This window comes from Fistularia commersonii, chromosome 15, assembly GCF_037954325.1.
Source record: "Fistularia commersonii isolate RoL2024-O1a breed Wild chromosome 15, RoL_Fcom_v1.0, whole genome shotgun sequence".
NCBI lineage: Eukaryota > Metazoa > Chordata > Actinopteri > Syngnathiformes > Fistulariidae > Fistularia > Fistularia commersonii.
Genome location: NC_141298.1, coordinates 7,200,990 through 7,217,164, shown reverse-complemented (window position 1 = coordinate 7,217,164; position 16,175 = coordinate 7,200,990). Strand labels below are relative to the sequence as shown.

The window sequence follows — 16,175 nt, the reverse complement described above, 5'->3', positions numbered from 1 at the left end:
GGGGTACGGAGAGGACTTGCTACCTATTGGTTGGAAGGATAGCGAACAGCCAAAATAAACCAATCATATTTGAGCAAAGGCGGAGCCAAGAGCATCAGCACCCCGTCTCCCAGACACAGAATTTAATGTTGCTATCAGTGAAACAGTTGGGAACGGTTCACATTATTCTTAACGTTGGAGAGCAAAGTAGGTATGGAAGCTATATGAAAACAACGTTTTCTTCTTGTTTTTAATTACTTTTATTAATCTGGATCTCCGTAAAAAATAAATAAACCAATGCTTTCACCTCGACAAATACCCTGTAAAAAGACGTTTTAAATATTTAATGGCAAGTGACATCACAGCTTCCTCTTTATGACCTTAGTCATGCTCCATTTAATCTTAAAAAAAAATCTACCAAAAGTTCAAATTTTCTACATTTTTTTCAGCTATATAAATGGACAATAAACCAAAAATTATGTGAAATGGGTCGTGAAATGATCTTGAAATTTTTTCCAAGATTAAATTTGCACAGTAATTAAAATAACCTGAAACTATCAAGAATTTCCCTGAAAATAAGAATTTACTTGATTCATATTGATCGGGGTGTGCCGAGCCAAGTAATGTTGGCTAAAGTCCTCCCATGAGGGACTTGCCCTGACTTATTCAGAGGCCTTCTTCATGTCAGGAGTTGGTTGAGATGGTTTGTGTATCTTATAAGGATGTTTAGTATGTCCATTTTGTTTTAACAGGCCCTTGTAGTTGACCCAGACCAAATTGCAAGGATTATCTATATCAGCAGTCCCCAACCTTTTTTATACCAGGGACCAGTTTTATGCATGAAAATTGGTCCTGTTATGCATAACAGGACCAGTTTTGTTGGTTCAAATAACAAAAACTTTTTTGTCATTTCACAGTATTTAATCTGAATACAACATTTGGCAATTCTAATATGAAGTGCACCAGTAAGGCCAAGCCGGAAACAGTTTTTCAAATTGTTCAAATTGTCAAATTCAAATTGTTTTTCAAATTAAGATTCGGAAGGTCTAATGGAAAAAAAACATATTTTGTACCAAGAAAGGTTTTCCTTGGGGACCAGTACCAAATGATCCACGGACTCGTGCCGGTACGCTGATCACTGATCTATACTGTCTTGCTTGGTAATGCCTTGGGGTACCCTTGGAAGAGCTCAAGTCTGTCACTCCAGACAAGTCACCCTTGACTTGACTTACACTGTCTGCTGCCACTGCAACCCTGCCCTAGAAAAGTAATGGGATGATGCTTAGGACAAATTACCTCAGATTATAAATGGAGAAAAAAAAACACAAATTACCTCATATATAACATACTACCTGAAAATCAGCAAATGAGTTGGCAGTGACATGAAAAAGAGCAAGAAAGCCAAGCTGCTGAAGTTTCCCTATGAACTGTTTCCTGAAAATCTTTTAAGAAGAATGACATTTTATCCCACTTTAGCTGCCAAAATAGAAATGATGAGGTGGAATGACGTGATTCAAGAGTTAATAAAAGGGAACATTTCAAAGAGAGGGAAAAGGAAGCAAAAAAAGATCCTGTCACATATATTTATTGCGACATCATTGTAGTCGGACAGATTTAACACTAGACCGATTCGGCAGCAATTCACACTAAATGGGGTTGAGCTGAAGGTACATTTAAACACAAATCAGAGATCAGAATAATAATCTTTCATTTGGTTCATTTTCCCAAATTCAAACATCCTTGTCATCCATGTCAATTATCTAGTTGATTGTGAAATATTGGCTATTTTTCATTAAAATAATATTTCTAAGAAAGCCTAAAAACAGGTCCAAAAATTATCTCAAAATTGCTAAAAAATAATGGAGAGCTTTTAAAAATGTGGAAATTACATCAAAATTAAGAAGCATATAACCAAACACTATAAACATGTTCAGGATATATCTTTTATATTCCCAAAGAGGTTTTCTTGAGAGAAATACAGGTACATGGTTTAACTAATGACAGCATTTATAGTTTTGTGTACACACACATTTCAATTTCAGACTTTTAAAAATACTTAAAAGTTGAATTTTTTACTAAAGAGTACCCCCCCTTAAAAATGAACAGAGTGTCGTCCACACACATACTGCCTACACTTAGTCAGTATTCTCTTTTTTTTAAAAACAGCTCATCTGTTGTTTTCTCCCCTCCTCAACTCCAGAATCTAGGAAATTGAATCAACCTGGACACTGACTAGTCTGTAAACAACATTAATTGCACAATACCCCCCCCGCCCCTTAAAAAGGCAAAAACTTGGAATAAAGTGTTTTAAATTCAGCAGCAGTAGAATATTTACATGCCAGTTTTCTTATTTTACATATAGTATGGTGTGTCTCATTACAACATTTGACAATATGAGAACTACAAACCAAACTTAGCATTTTCTAACTGGGAAAACACATCATGCTGCGACTGTATGTCCTTACCCTCAGTTGTAGTTCAAAACAATTTTAAGATTAATAAAAAATAAAAGAACAGAACAGTCTTTCAAGGTTCAATCAACATTCTATGAATGCTTTCAATGATCATGCTTTCAATGATCGCGAAACAAATGTTGCAAAAAAAGTTGCAAAATGTTCTCGTGATGCTTTTAGCCAGTTCATTATAGTTGCAGTTTTTTTCAGGTTCCAACACTACTCTAATAGTTTCATAAAAATTCCCAAGAAGTTCCACGATGCAGTCATCCCTTGATGGTTTCAGGGTTTTGATGGACATACGAGCCCACACAGAAAAACACAGTTAGTGTTGGTTCTTCCACACAGTCACCAAGTTCTGGTCACTCAGGGTCACAAGGTACTTCAGGTTGGTATCCATTGTCAGGTTGTTAATGGAGGGTCCATCTACTAGAGTCCCTTTGTCCTTCCTCAATGGCTTCGGCCAGTCTAGGACCTGAAAAGCATATTTATACAAGTCATTATTTTTTTCCGATTCTCTGAGTTGCAAAATGTAGACATATAAAAAAAAAATGAAGACTTTGAAAAATGCGTAAAACTGGCCGATGACTTTGGCTTTGAAAAATCCAAAATAACAACAACAAAAAAAAACAAACAAGTTAATGTGTCAAAGTAAGAAAAACAATCCCCCCAAAATCAGTATAAAAATTAGAGACGCCCATGTCCCATGAAGAAATGACCAGTAATTTAGTGACCCATTTAAAAAACAGTACAATCATTTTTTTTTTTTAACTCCCTTGAAAACTAAAAAACTACCTTTGAGTAAGCGGAACATTGTATCACTGTCATACATATTAACAAACAACTTTTGGATTATATGTCAAACGATGGTCAACATCTAAGCAGGTTGAATTTTTGTCAGGAAGTAGACGGGTTTGTACCTCTGTGGGCTCTACGGGCTTCCCCTTCTGGAAATCTTCCCCCTGGAGGTCAGACAGGTTGTATGTCCACAGACGACCTTTGTCATCTCCACAGGCAACGAATCCTCGACCTGGAGACGCATAAACAGAATTTACCTGAAAAAGGTATCAAGCCGAGATTGACCTTCTCAACACAGCTTCTATTCCACGCATGTTTCAAATATATCCTCATCACTGGCGGTTTTACATTTCCACAGCCTTTTCGTCAACATTTTCAAAAGAAAGCTTAAATTCAAAATTGAAAAAAATTAAAACACAATTTTTTGTCAAGACCGCATCCCCGTCACATTCAATGTAAACCCGGACTGGCAAACATCCTTTTCTGAAAAACAATACACAGAGTCAGTGATAAAACAGCACACTGTGGAGGATGAAGGTATTTATCAAACAAAACCAAAGTTTCTGTGTTTTATCCAGTAATGGAGGTGAAATCTTTCACATAGTCCTTACCATGCAGTTTTACCTCGCCGTAGGCTTTCACCGTGTACGGATTTGATCTGTACTTTTTATTTCTGTTCTTTAGCTCCTTGGTGTTAGTGCGGATTTGTTGTATGCTTTGAATTTACAACAACAATCAATGCTGCCTTTATATGTGATTGACTATGTGATGGAAGTTTAACTAGATATTAAATCAGTACATTTGTGTGGTTTTCTCTTGGGGGTTGTAGTTATTGTGTCCTTAGGGTTGCTTAACAATCTGATTGTGAGTTTTGTTGAGTGGAGCAAACAGAACAACCACCTACTCAACATCTCCGAGACCAAGGAGGTGGTTGTGGACTTCTGAAAGAATCGGAGGAAATGGGTACAAATAAGCATCAGCTAAATCTGCTTTTTTTTATCCCGTTGGTCTCAGCCCACTCACTTCCTGCCTTTTTTTGTTTATTTGTTTTATTCCTATCATTGCTATTGTCACTCTGTTTATGATGTTATTTAGTTTTGGTTATCTACTCTGACTGTCTTTTTTTTTTTCTTCATTCTGTTGTCCATTCTTATCCTTGATATTGTTGCTGTTGTTGTTCCTGCTGTCTATTTATTGGTGGATGTCTTTTGATTTTTCAAATTGTTTCTCTATTCATATTTAATTTCATATTCATATTATGCTGCTGTGACAAAAGAATTTCCCCTTTGAGGATCAATAAAGTTTATCTTATCTTATCTTGACTTATATGAACTTATCTTAACTTATCTTATACTGTGACTGGTTTAGTTACCTCTGTAATATCGGAATCATCATTGGACCCCTGAAAGTCCCCTGGAACACTGAGCAATGTGCAAGCAAAGAAGTCAAACAACTACAATGTATACAATTTGACGTGGCAAAAAGCAGGCCAAATATCCAAAAAACGGTTGTCCATGGCAAGAACAAATAGGTACAGAGACAACATCGTAAATCAATTGACATGTCATTAAAAAAAAAAACAAAAAAAACCTGAGACAACAATATGGCACTTTTGAACGGGGATTTTATCTGATTGTATGAAAGGGCTCTGTGGCTCAAGTCTGGTTTACCTGGGCATGTACTGAGAGCCAAGTAAGGGATCTCAGTCTCGGTCCACTTTAACTTGGCTAGAATGACCGCCGCCACAGCTTGGTTCCGGTCGGGCCTCTGGGTTTTGGTCTTGGGCCAACTCCACAGGTAGATGCAGTTGTGAAGTAAGTTCTTAGATGCTGCAAATGAAGAAATATGCCATTTTAAGTCATCTTTCATTCCCCCAAAATAGATTTGGGTTTTCTTTATAGTAACACATGGTTTGGATTGCACTAACCCTGGAAAAAAAATGAACTATATCATAAAATGAGGCAGCTAATATGAAATTAATTTAGAATTTCCACTTAACTTCGGAGAAGGTTCTTCTGGAATAACTGGTGAGTAATTTAAAGCTTACCTTTTGGTAATATCTTATATGTATGTCATTTTATGGTGGTCCCTCATTAATTCCTAGCAAGTTTCTTGTTAATTTATTTCAATTTTAAGCAACATATATCTTTGCAAATGCATACATCATTTTCAGATAAGTTGTTAGAAATATGCAGGCTATTTCTTTACCAATAGGTAACTCCTTGTGCATTGTACCTTGTGTGCTTAATGTCACGGTATTTCTAATAGATTACATCACTTACCCACGACGTCATCCGCCAGGAAGCTCAGGCCGTCAACAGTATGATAGTTGTTATTTTTGTCCTCCTTTTCATAAATAGGAAAGGTGATCTCCATCTCTTTGGACCTGTGTTGAAAAACATGTTTTAGAGATAAGCTGCCCCTTGCAGGCGACTGAGAGCTGCTGCAGAGGATTTTCTAAATAAAAAGGTTTTTCGGGTCATCTCAGGATCAGTTTTAAGCCATTTAGCAGATATTTCTAGTTTATTTTCAGTAGTTTTTTGCAGGTTCTGTTGTGATTTTTAAATATTCTTTTGATAACAATTATGTCATTTGTTTATTATTTTTGAAAAAAGAATCTGCTTGAATCTGTCAATTCCTTGAATTTCTCAGACAATTTCTTACTGACTTGATCTACTCATGGACATGACACTATCAGAATAAGAATAAGAACAACTTTATTTATCACGAAGGAAATTGTTGTGCCAGAGTTTCTATACAGAAGGAAATTAATAGAAAATACTCCAAACAGTGTCCTCCTTAACAAATATGCTCACCAAGCTGTCAAAAGACAATATTTTAACAATGATCAATAAGTGAATGTTTTCCAAATAGTAATTCAAACACTAATTATACTTAATCAAGTGAATTTACTGTGGTGTAATTTTAGGTATTAAATAAAAAAAATAGTTATTTTCAACTATTTCATCACTATTAGTAATAGTATCAATACTATTGTGTCTGTTGGTATTTTGTTGGTGCTGTTGGGTTTCATAAGCGGCGCTATATAAATCTAAATTGTTATTATCATCAATCTATTAACAGCCTCACCTTTTCGTTGGTTTGCTAGAGGAAAGTTGTGTGTTGTAGCAGAGGAGTCCATCCTCGCAAGCTGCCAGCAAGTGTGTGTCAGGGGAGGAGGGCGGCAGGGCTAGAAGCAGGGGAGTGTCACTTGTCTCCAAAGTCAACAGCTGACTGGACACACAAACACAAAACAATGAGCGGACAATAAAAATTGATATGATTAAAAAAATGAACGGAGAATACCATAAATCGACTATTGCTGATCTTGCTGCAGTTCAAGTAATTGTTATCTGATTGTCAAGTAATTTGGGGCTTGTTTCATTGATGATTTCTTGCTCATTTAAGATAATTTTTGCTGATTTTTTTAAGGGAATTCTACACATTTTTAAGTATTTTTGGATCATGTGTAGGGCATACTCACACAACTTTGTAATTGTAGTGACCGTTCAAGCCACCAATGTCCCACATCACCACCTTCTTGTCATAAGATCCAGCTAAAATAGATTGAAAAGTATTGCTGAGTATAACCTTGGAAAAGACACCGCACTGGTTTCGCACTGTGAGCTGACAAAGTGAAAGTAGTAGTAGTTTATTTTGAAAGACTTCAAATAGACTGACTGAAGAGGAAGTTTCCTTTGCGAGGGTGAAAGCGAAGGACAGAGAGAGCCTTCCGACTGGCCCGGAACTCTCCATAAGCCACTTTATTCCTGGGGTGGATCAGCTTGACCAGGCCTCGCTTCCCGCCCGCTGCTAGGATAATGCAATGCTGAGCCGAGGCTTGGCCCTCCGCTGACATCATCACAATGGACCATGCCAGAGAGAAAAACTCCTGCATTCACAACATCATGATACAAAAAAAAAAAAAAAAAAAAAAAAAAGTTACAATGAATCTGTATTTTGGGGTGATTTGAAACCCTTTTTTTTTTTTAAATAGGGATACAAAACTCTGTCTGCTTTGATCATAGGGTTAACATTTTTACTTTTGCTGATAACTTTTTTATTTTTTTGGTGATTGTTGCTCACTTAAAATAATTTCTCGTCCATTTTGAGATAATTTCCCGAAAAGAAATTTTCAGAACCGGTAATCTTGACATTGGTTATAATTATTTACATTCTACGGACTGACATATGAATCTCTTAAGTGGGTGGATGATAATGGCCCTTAAAGGATAAGAAGAAAGAAACCTCTCCAGGGACTTTGTACTTCTTCATCACCAGCCCACTTTCGCAGTCGATGATGCAGATGGCGTCTCCGCCGCACGTTGCAACCAAATGGCTTTCCGTGGAGCCTGCAGATGTACATGTACGTCATTACGCGGGTGACGTTCATTCGTCAGGGGGGCAGGCAAGAGGTCGAAATTGTACCGTTTGCATGGAGCTGTGGCTGGAAACAACAGGCCCAAAGCTGGGTGGAGAAGTCTTCCAGGCTATCCTGGCGGCTGTGGCACTGCAGGATGTGGTGCACCTTCAGACGCACCGGCTGCTGCAACAAAGAATAAAAACATCTTAGTCTGAGTTTATTTTCTGGTGATTTCTCTGTTCCATTTTTGTTTATTCTCTTGCTGATTTTTCAGGCAAATTTTCTGAGTAATTTCTTGAGCTTTCTGCAAATTTCTTCCAGATAATTATCACACAATTTTTTTGCTTGTTTTTTTTCAGCTTGCTTCTTGCAACTTTTCAGTAAAATTTCTTGCTAATTTTCATCGTGCAAGTGATATTTCTGGATATGTTTGGTGATTATTATGGCATTATTTGCCAGATTCCAGATAATAATAATGTGACTCATTGCTGGGTTCCCAAGTGGTGTTTCATTAAAGTTAATAAAAAAAAAAAAAGCAAATCACCATATGTTATGGATATTTTATTACCTGACTCTGACTCTTTATTCCAAAAGGGACATCTTTAGTTTTCAAGCCCTCTTTTGTTGTGTTGCTATGTTTCCTGTCTCCATCTTTTTTACTTAAAACAGCGGTTCTTTTGGAACAGGGGGGCTTCGAGGGGCTGCAAGGTTCCCGAGGACACTCTATGACAGCTTGGTGGCCTCTCGTCTTTTTAGAAGGCGTCAGTCCGGCGGCATCTGTAGTCATCTGCTTACGTTTCGAACCAGGCAAGTCTTCCTAATGAAAGAGAATGTGACAAAATTAAAAAAAAAAAAAACATGGTTACACCAAACAACTCTCCATCTTATATGTTTTTAATGTTAGACTGTTAACTTTTATTGTGTCTGAAATTCCTTGCATATTTCTTTCTCCTTTTTAAGGCAATTTATTTGTAAATTCAAAGCAATTTCTGTCTCATGGTTTGGTAACACCACGTTGATCTGCTGATTTTTAGGACATTCCAAAGTAATTCTTCACGCACACACTCCTCTTTTTTCTCTTTTTCGCTTGCAGTTACCTCTTGCTTTGAAGTCAGAGAAAGCAAATACTCCTTGGCAAGAATCTCCATCTGAGAAACAAATGAGGGGGAGCATTTTAGGTCATGCAGCAGCACAAAACCTTCATCTATGACTCCGAAGGCATCACATACTCACTTGCCATTTGGTGAAGTTGCTGGCTGTAGGTGGTCCAAACTTCACCTGCTGACACGCTTTGACAAAATTGATCTCCAGGGCTGCCATCTTGTTTGCTGAGATGGGATCTGGGAGGCTGAAGCCCTTCTGCCAAACTGCTCTGACCTAAAGAAAAACAATAAAGAAATACTCAACTTTCTGTTCCACATTGAATCTAGAGGGCGACAATTTGCTGGTTGTTCATTAGTCATATGAGAATCAAAATCTCTTTAATTGTCAAATGTACACATGGTATGACAGTGCTCTATAGCAGGAAAATTAATATGAAAGAAAAAGTGATGAGAAAAAGAAATGTTAACTTAGCAACAACAAGCAATAACTGAGAAATAAAAGTCATGAACCTAGGAAAATTAGTTTATGATAATAAGCTAAACAAATTCTTACCCTAGTCTGGAGGTTCTCAGTGTAGACAAAACGCACATGGTTCGCAGTGGAAGTCACATCCTTCCCATTATACATACGCAGGTTTGGCAGTAAAACCATCAACTTGTAATTGTCACTAACCTGGAAAGGAAGTTACCATAACAAACATGAATCATACCACTGTAACAATTTGAAAAATGGAGGTTGCAGTGCAGTGTGGTGTAAATGTGTAGCTATGTACAACACCAGACAGGAAATAGTGGTCTCTGATCTGCTTGGATTATCAAATGTACTTTGACAAATATATTCCCTTTACATCAGATCAAGGTCAGATTTTCAGTGATTTCCATTCATGATTTGCAAGATTTAGCAATATTCGACACTCAGTGAAGAACTCTTAACACTTAGGAATTATAGTTGACTACTGCATGGGCAGTGTAATTTATAATCACAGGAGGATTTCAAATACCAACTTGTTTTGGCAACAATGTGGAGCAAGATGCAATACACTGCTTGTATATGTTTAAAATCACATATATAATGATGAAGGAAATTGTAAAATATTTTCAACCGTAAAGATGGGTTACATTTTTTTATTTCATTGCCTGTTTCATTACTGCAGTTTTACTGCATTGCTACCATTTTTTTTACTAATTAAACATTGCCTCTAATTCAGGACATCAATAAATCAATTGTAAATCAGAACGATGAAAAAACCCAGGGGGGCGAAAATTGACTTGCGTCTTTTTCACTTGCTCAAAAATTCCTTGCCAATTATAGGACAACCTCATGTTCATTTGTGTGAATTTCCATCAAGCCTGCATCACATTTTATCATGATTCGGCATGTAAGTATGTTAATCCCCAACCCTGCTTTTTCACCGTGATATAGAGGTTGTTGTCCAGTCTTAGCTCCTCCAGTTGGCTCAGCGCTCCCAGACTGGTCACGTCCTCCATCTGGTTGTCACTCAGGTCCAGATACTGAAGTTCTGCCAGCTTCAGATGGTCCGGAAAGCTGGTGATTCTGTTACCTGACAGATCACAGCGCTGCAGGGACTTGAGGCGCGATAGAAGACGGACCGGCAAGTCTTGCTGCTTCAGACGCATTTCTGACAAACTGAAATAACATTATCCAAAATATACAAATTACAATATTTACCCGTCCTTTTTTATCAGCATACAATATCATCACTTTTTCTTTGTCTTTCAGACATCGGTGTGCAAAAAAGTTTCAAAACTGATTTTTTTTTTTTTTTTTTGTAAATTTCAGTTAAGACCACATTTAGTTGATGGCTTTATTAAAAAATGGTCAATCCAAGATATTGATATCACAAATGATAATCATGTGTACAAGGATTATATGGGGTCAATAATAATTGTAATATTAAATGAAAAAAGTGATTTCCCATTTATCTGAATTCTCTCTTCCGATGAAAAGCATGCTAGGGCGCAATTCATTTGTGAATAGCGCTCAGTGGGATGTTATGATTATTCTAAAATGTGATGTTGACATCTGTGTTTTCATAAATAGTCAACATTCCATTGCATAGTGTGATTGTTCTGCACTGTTGTACACAGTTAAAGATTCTCTCTCTTGATACACACTTTGAATCTCATTATCAGAATGACAACAAATAATATAAGAAATTATTTCAGCTACAATAATCCAATATTGTGATGCTAGCTCATGGAACTCATTACTGAGTCATGTGGGAAAAAATAAATTGGAAATCAATCCCAACTTCAGCACTGTGTGGAAAAACTTGTAAATAGTGGAATAATTATCTATTTTATCAATCACGTTGAATGTTAAACATGTTTTCACAATATCATTATTCAGCACAAAATTACTTGAAAACTGAAAACAATTCCAAATATGTGGGAAGGGAACTAACGAAAATTGAGGGGCGTATCATCTAAACTACAACTGATATCTTTAATGAAATTACTTACTTGAGGCTCTTGATTTCCTCCAGCTTGCTGGTCTTTGGAGAGCCTTTTTCCAGCAGCAGTGCCTCTGTTATTTTCACCATGTCTTTCGAAGTGGGAAAAGAAACGAGTAAAACCTTAAGTTTCTTCAAGTCAATATATAGTATATTCTTCTTAGATGAGAGGCTAGCCTCGTGTAAAAGAAGGGAACACACCCAGGCTTACAGATTGTAGTCTCTTCAGGACACAGAACAACACAAAGGAGAGTTATTTAACAATGAAATCTTAGTTTCACACACTAATGTTGATGGGAAAGTCGCTTTCACAATGATCACGTCCAAGCAGACGACCAACAAAGACACAGACTAACACAAAAACAAAAGACATAGAGAAATTACAAGCAAAGAATAATTATTTGTAATTACAAAAAAAAATCCTGCAAAAATGAAAGGCTTAAAAGTAACTAATATGTTCCTAGGACGACTCATAGGCGTGTTTGGTTGATACACGTGACACGCTTATGTTCGTGTTGTTCAAAAAGGATTACAAACATAAGATAAAGAAGTATTTCCTATACTAAATAGCGATTATGACAACTTGAAATGCTGTCGAATGTGTATAATTTATAGTACGATTCTCGATGGTCGATCTGAGAGTAGTATGAATTTAAATCCTCTCCAGGCTGCAGACTGGAGATACGAGTTGATGTATTGTTAATACTCATTAAATGCCCAATTAAGAAACATAATTTCCCGTTGAATTGAATTATATCTGTTAAGTGAATTTAAGGAAACGTTTTAGACTATACGAGTCAACAAATGCAGAGAAACTACCTTCCGTCTAGTCAAAGAAATTGAGCCATGTGGTAAAGCTAATTGTTCTTTCCTTAGTTATTCGTGCACGACCAAATTTACAAACACTACAAATTATATAGCTTGAAATGAAACGTATGATTTTCTTTTACTTCGAAGCAAACACATGTAATATATCATGTAATTAATTACCTTTACTTACTTTTTTACTTTCGGGTACACGATTCACGGGCGAGTTTTCCCGGGGAAACGACGTACTTCCGATGGGCGTGGCTTAATAACCCGGAAGAGAAATAGGTTAAACCATCTCAGTCGGCATTGTAGAAAATGTAAGGAATTCCGGTTAGTCCAATGTGGACGGTTATGATAAATCGCCTTTTACTTCAAAATGGACTAAACGAAACGTCAAAAAGACAGTTTTAAACAAAATTTCTTCAACGGTACGCAAGGAGCGATAGTTATCCTTTTCTTACACTTACTACCAACGAAGAAGAAGGAAAGATGGTTCCTGACGACGCGGATGGCAACATTTTGTGCGCTTGTAAAGGGATACGCCGATGTCTACTGTGCGAAAAGCTTAAAGAAAATGTTTTTTCTCAAGCGAAGGACTCAAAGGTTAAATGTCTTATCGAAAACTTCTGAATATATACTTTTTTGTTACAAAACGAGTACGGTTCATAGTGTCTAGCTGTTCACTGCTTGCTACGGAACCTTTCACGGGACATTTGACCAGCAAATTAAAATTACCCCAAGCATTTTTAATCGCCATTACTACGTGTAAAAGTACTTTCGAAGTTGAATCACTTTGTTGTCTCATCGAAAAAATATCTGATTTATTTGGAAATACCTTTTTTTTTACCGCTTCTACAAATCCAGACACCACAACGTATCCAGATGGACTGAGAAATATTTTTCTTTCAGATTTTGTCAAGTTAAATGTTAATTTTAGCAATTTTTTTCAGCAATTTATATTACAAATCTGAGGATAAACTTTTTTATCTTTATTTTAAGGATACTTAAATATTTAGGCATGATGGGTAATGACACATGGACTAACGCATTTTTTTTTGGCAAAAAATGTCATTTCTACTTCTCTTAATTTGTAATGCTATATTACTGTATATTGTAAGTCCAGTTCGTTTATTTTAATGTTAATTGTGCTTTTTTCAGAAGTCCAATCAACATCTTCAAAATTCAGTTCAGATAGTCCACTGGCAGTAATTTTTGTTTTTGAATCCATAAAGGTGGTGCGTCACTTCCAGTACAATCCTGAGATGAGATATGCTGTCTGTGACAATACAGCAGATGTGGCCTCGTTCCCTTTTCCTGGTGTCATCCTGTGGGAGGACTTCATATCTGAGGAAGAGGAGAAGGAGCTGATCTGTAATATGGACCAGAACACTTGGATGCCATCACAGTCTGGTCGAAGGAAACAGGTGTGTAAAATGTGTCTAAAATCATTAGGTTGCATTTCATTACATTTTTACACAAACAATATAAAGTCTGTCAACTCTAAAATCATCAAGACATAAGCCCAGATATGGAATCAACCTGTTAAAAGATTTTTAACGGGAAATTTGGAATGAGTTTTATTATTACTGAAACGATATATTTAAAGATTTTTCAATTTATCTGAGGGTGTATCCCTCAATTTTGAAGCCCCTGCTTTCACAATGTGTATATGAATGAGCAGAAATAATGACAGTATCGAGTATTATTTGTAGTATGTGGTCATGATCATTGTTTTGATTTAAAGTTGTGTTTTTTGATCCACAGGACTTTGGCCCAAAAGTGAACTTCAAGAAGAAGAAGGTACGTTTGGGTGCCTTTGCTGGACTTCCTGAGTGGAGCCGGGACCTAGTCCTCCGAATGCAGCAGGATCCGGATCTGGTAGATTTCCATCCTGTGGAGCAATGCAACTTGGAATATTGTCCGGAACGTGGATCATCCATTGACCCCCATCTGGATGATGCCTGGCTGTGGGGGGAGCGGTTGGTCACGCTCAACTTGTTGTCAGATACAGTTCTCACTATGTCCTTGGAGGAGGGGCACCCAGTGTTTGGGCCTGAAGAGATCCATGTGGCGGTGCGACTACCTCGGCGATCGTTGGTGGTACTGCATGGCGAGGCCAGGCACCACTGGAAGCATGCTATCTTGAGGACCGATGTGCACGACCGCCGGGTGTGCAGTACCTTCAGGGAACTTTCAGCTGACTTCCTGCCTGGTGGGCCACAGGGGAAGCTGGGTAGACAGCTGCTGGATGTAGCACTAAGCTTCCAGGGAACGCCGATCTAGATAAGCTTGTACCTGGTATTACCATGAACTAGTAAAGCATACATCAGGTGCAGTTTAGCTAAGGTAGGAACTTTTTGTTGGGAAATTTTGCCTTTGAAAATGATGCTCTGGACTCCAGAGCAACATCAAAAAATTCCTCTGTGCTAACTGATGTTCTAGAGCCCACAATGTCACCATCATGACCTAATGTTTTAAACCCCCATCATCATCCAATGGTTCCTGATGCTTCAGATTTATCTGGTGCCATGGTAACTGATGCTGCAGGCCCACAGAAATAGTTTCTATTTTCCATTCAAAACGATGCCTCAGACTGACATGTCATCATAGCTGAAGCTGTCGACCTCCTGAGCAAATGTTGCTGACATTATACACACACACACACAAAGTGGGACAAAAATGTATAGAGGTCTTTATATTCAATTTTTGTTGAATGTCAGTAATTTTAATGTCTTCTAATCCACACTTAGTTGCATGTTCTGGTTTATTAAATTCTGTAAATCACAGAGGCTAAAGGTTTTTGAATTGGAATGCAAAGAACAGGTTTAAAGTCTTCACCGTTACTGTGAAGATACTGTAAAAGTAACAAACACAGTTCCCACCTATCCATCCATTAATCCATCTCTATAGGCTTATCTGGCACTTAAGGCCGTTGGGGACTAGAGCGTAATCCAAGCTTTGGGTAACATGTGGCGTTCAGGTTGTATCTGATACCTCTAGTACATAGCTGTCAGATGTAAATGTAACCATTCACACTCACTAACACCTGTGGTCATTTTAGAATCTTAAATCACCCACCTTAGTTTTTGGACAGTGAGAGGAAGCTGTAAATTCCATTGAGAACCCATATAGGTCCCAGGGGAGCATGCAAATGCCACAGAGAAAACAAATTTGGCTATGAATTAACAGCGTTCCTTCTGCGTTGAAAACATCACCCTAAATAACCCCAAAGGTTGATAGCCTTTAATCTGACAGCTATAATCACAATATACTTTCTGCTGAGGTTAGAGAGTTAATTGTCTCCAGATATCAGTGTCTTTACAAACCTTTGGTATACTTCAGGCTTTTAAAAAACAAAAACCTTTGATGTTGTCTCTACAACTTCTCTCTGCAGAATTTAATGATCAGAAAATGACAGTGAAGAATGTTGATTTGTTGAGTGCAGACTCATGTGGCTCTTATTTCCTTTTGAGTTTTTCACTTCCCGTTCGACTTGCGGTAATTAAGATCACCACCCAAGTTCACCACTCATCACTTTTACTGTTGCAAGGACTGACGCTTAAATGAGAGGGTCTATAAAGTCTTGTGATCATCTGCTATAAACAAGACAGCTTCAGATGGATGTCCTTTCTCTGAATAAAGGATAAACACTGTTTGTCTAAATGTTCTTCCTCCTCAATGAAAATTCCAAAAAACAAACTCTCAATTTTTCTGCGTGATACAAGTATGCTCCAGCTTACTTAACACTGCTGACTGTGAAAAGAAAAAGACTGATAAGAATTTTAAAATACCGGCCCTCTCGCTCCTGTTATTTGTCCCATTTTAGTTGTAGATATTTCTGTATTTAAGCTCTTGTTTTGCACATTGTTGTTCAGAAGATGCGACCCGAGTGAAGCAGACTTCATTGCGTCATACATGAGCATGCTGATGATTTCAGTTTATCACAGGCATCATTTTAATAACAGGTGATGTGAAATTAAATGTACGAAACAATATGTAAATTACAGAAATGCATGTTTATTGACTGTACCTTTATTTTGAAGGTCACAGCCGGATATCCGTGTTTACTTTGGCTGCTAATTTGACGTTGGCTGGAAGCTGCTGCTTCTTCAGCTTCACAACCTGTTTGTTGGTCGTACAGTGAGGCTTTAACACCCCGAGTTTATCGAAAGCCGGCGTATTTCTCCGGAGGCTT

General features: G+C 37.5%; 2 protein-coding genes across 2 annotated transcripts; one reads left to right on the top strand and one right to left on the bottom strand.

The window, feature by feature from the left end:
* Positions 1 to 1,613: 1,613 nt before the first annotated feature.
* On the bottom strand, positions 1,614 to 12,248 carry lrwd1 (leucine-rich repeats and WD repeat domain containing 1). Its single transcript, XM_086160601.1, has 16 exons — positions 12,171 to 12,248; positions 11,181 to 11,262; positions 10,110 to 10,344; positions 9,250 to 9,369; positions 8,827 to 8,970; positions 8,691 to 8,741; positions 8,162 to 8,410; positions 7,659 to 7,776; positions 7,479 to 7,582; positions 6,912 to 7,122; positions 6,715 to 6,787; positions 6,321 to 6,464; positions 5,513 to 5,616; positions 4,901 to 5,059; positions 3,353 to 3,462; positions 1,614 to 2,907 (listed from the first exon to the last, which is right to left on the bottom strand). Exons 2-16 carry the CDS (start codon positions 11,258 to 11,260, stop codon positions 2,758 to 2,760), a joined length of 2,052 nt encoding a protein of 683 aa, XP_086016727.1. The 5' UTR covers positions 11,261 to 11,262; positions 12,171 to 12,248; the 3' UTR covers positions 1,614 to 2,757.
* A 32-nt stretch (positions 12,249 to 12,280) lies between these two features.
* Positions 12,281 to 15,640, top strand: alkbh4 (alkB homolog 4, lysine demthylase). The gene is made up of 3 exons (XM_086160511.1): positions 12,281 to 12,583; positions 13,213 to 13,404; positions 13,745 to 15,640. Exons 1-3 carry the CDS (start codon positions 12,470 to 12,472, stop codon positions 14,261 to 14,263), a joined length of 825 nt encoding a protein of 274 aa, XP_086016637.1. The 5' UTR covers positions 12,281 to 12,469; the 3' UTR covers positions 14,264 to 15,640.
* Positions 15,641 to 16,175: the final 535 nt, after the last annotated feature.

Excerpts from the sequence above, each read along its gene's own strand:
- lrwd1 (XM_086160601.1), bottom strand. The coding sequence starts at position 11,260 with ATGGTGAAAATAACAGAGGCACTGCTGCTGGAAAAAGGCTCTCCAAAG. Across the intron at positions 7,123-7,478 it reads AGTACAAAGTCCCTGGAGAG|GAGTTTTTCTCTCTGGCATG; the intron begins GTTTCTTTCTTC and ends TTGTGAATGCAG. Across the intron at positions 5,617-6,320 it reads TCTAGCAAACCAACGAAAAG|GTCCAAAGAGATGGAGATCA; the intron begins GTGAGGCTGTTA and ends TTTTCAACACAG.
- alkbh4 (XM_086160511.1), top strand. The coding sequence starts at position 12,470 with ATGGTTCCTGACGACGCGGATGGCAACATTTTGTGCGCTTGTAAAGGG. Across the intron at positions 12,584-13,212 it reads CTCAAGCGAAGGACTCAAAG|GTGGTGCGTCACTTCCAGTA; the intron begins GTTAAATGTCTT and ends GAATCCATAAAG. Across the intron at positions 13,405-13,744 it reads AGTCTGGTCGAAGGAAACAG|GACTTTGGCCCAAAAGTGAA; the intron begins GTGTGTAAAATG and ends TTTGATCCACAG.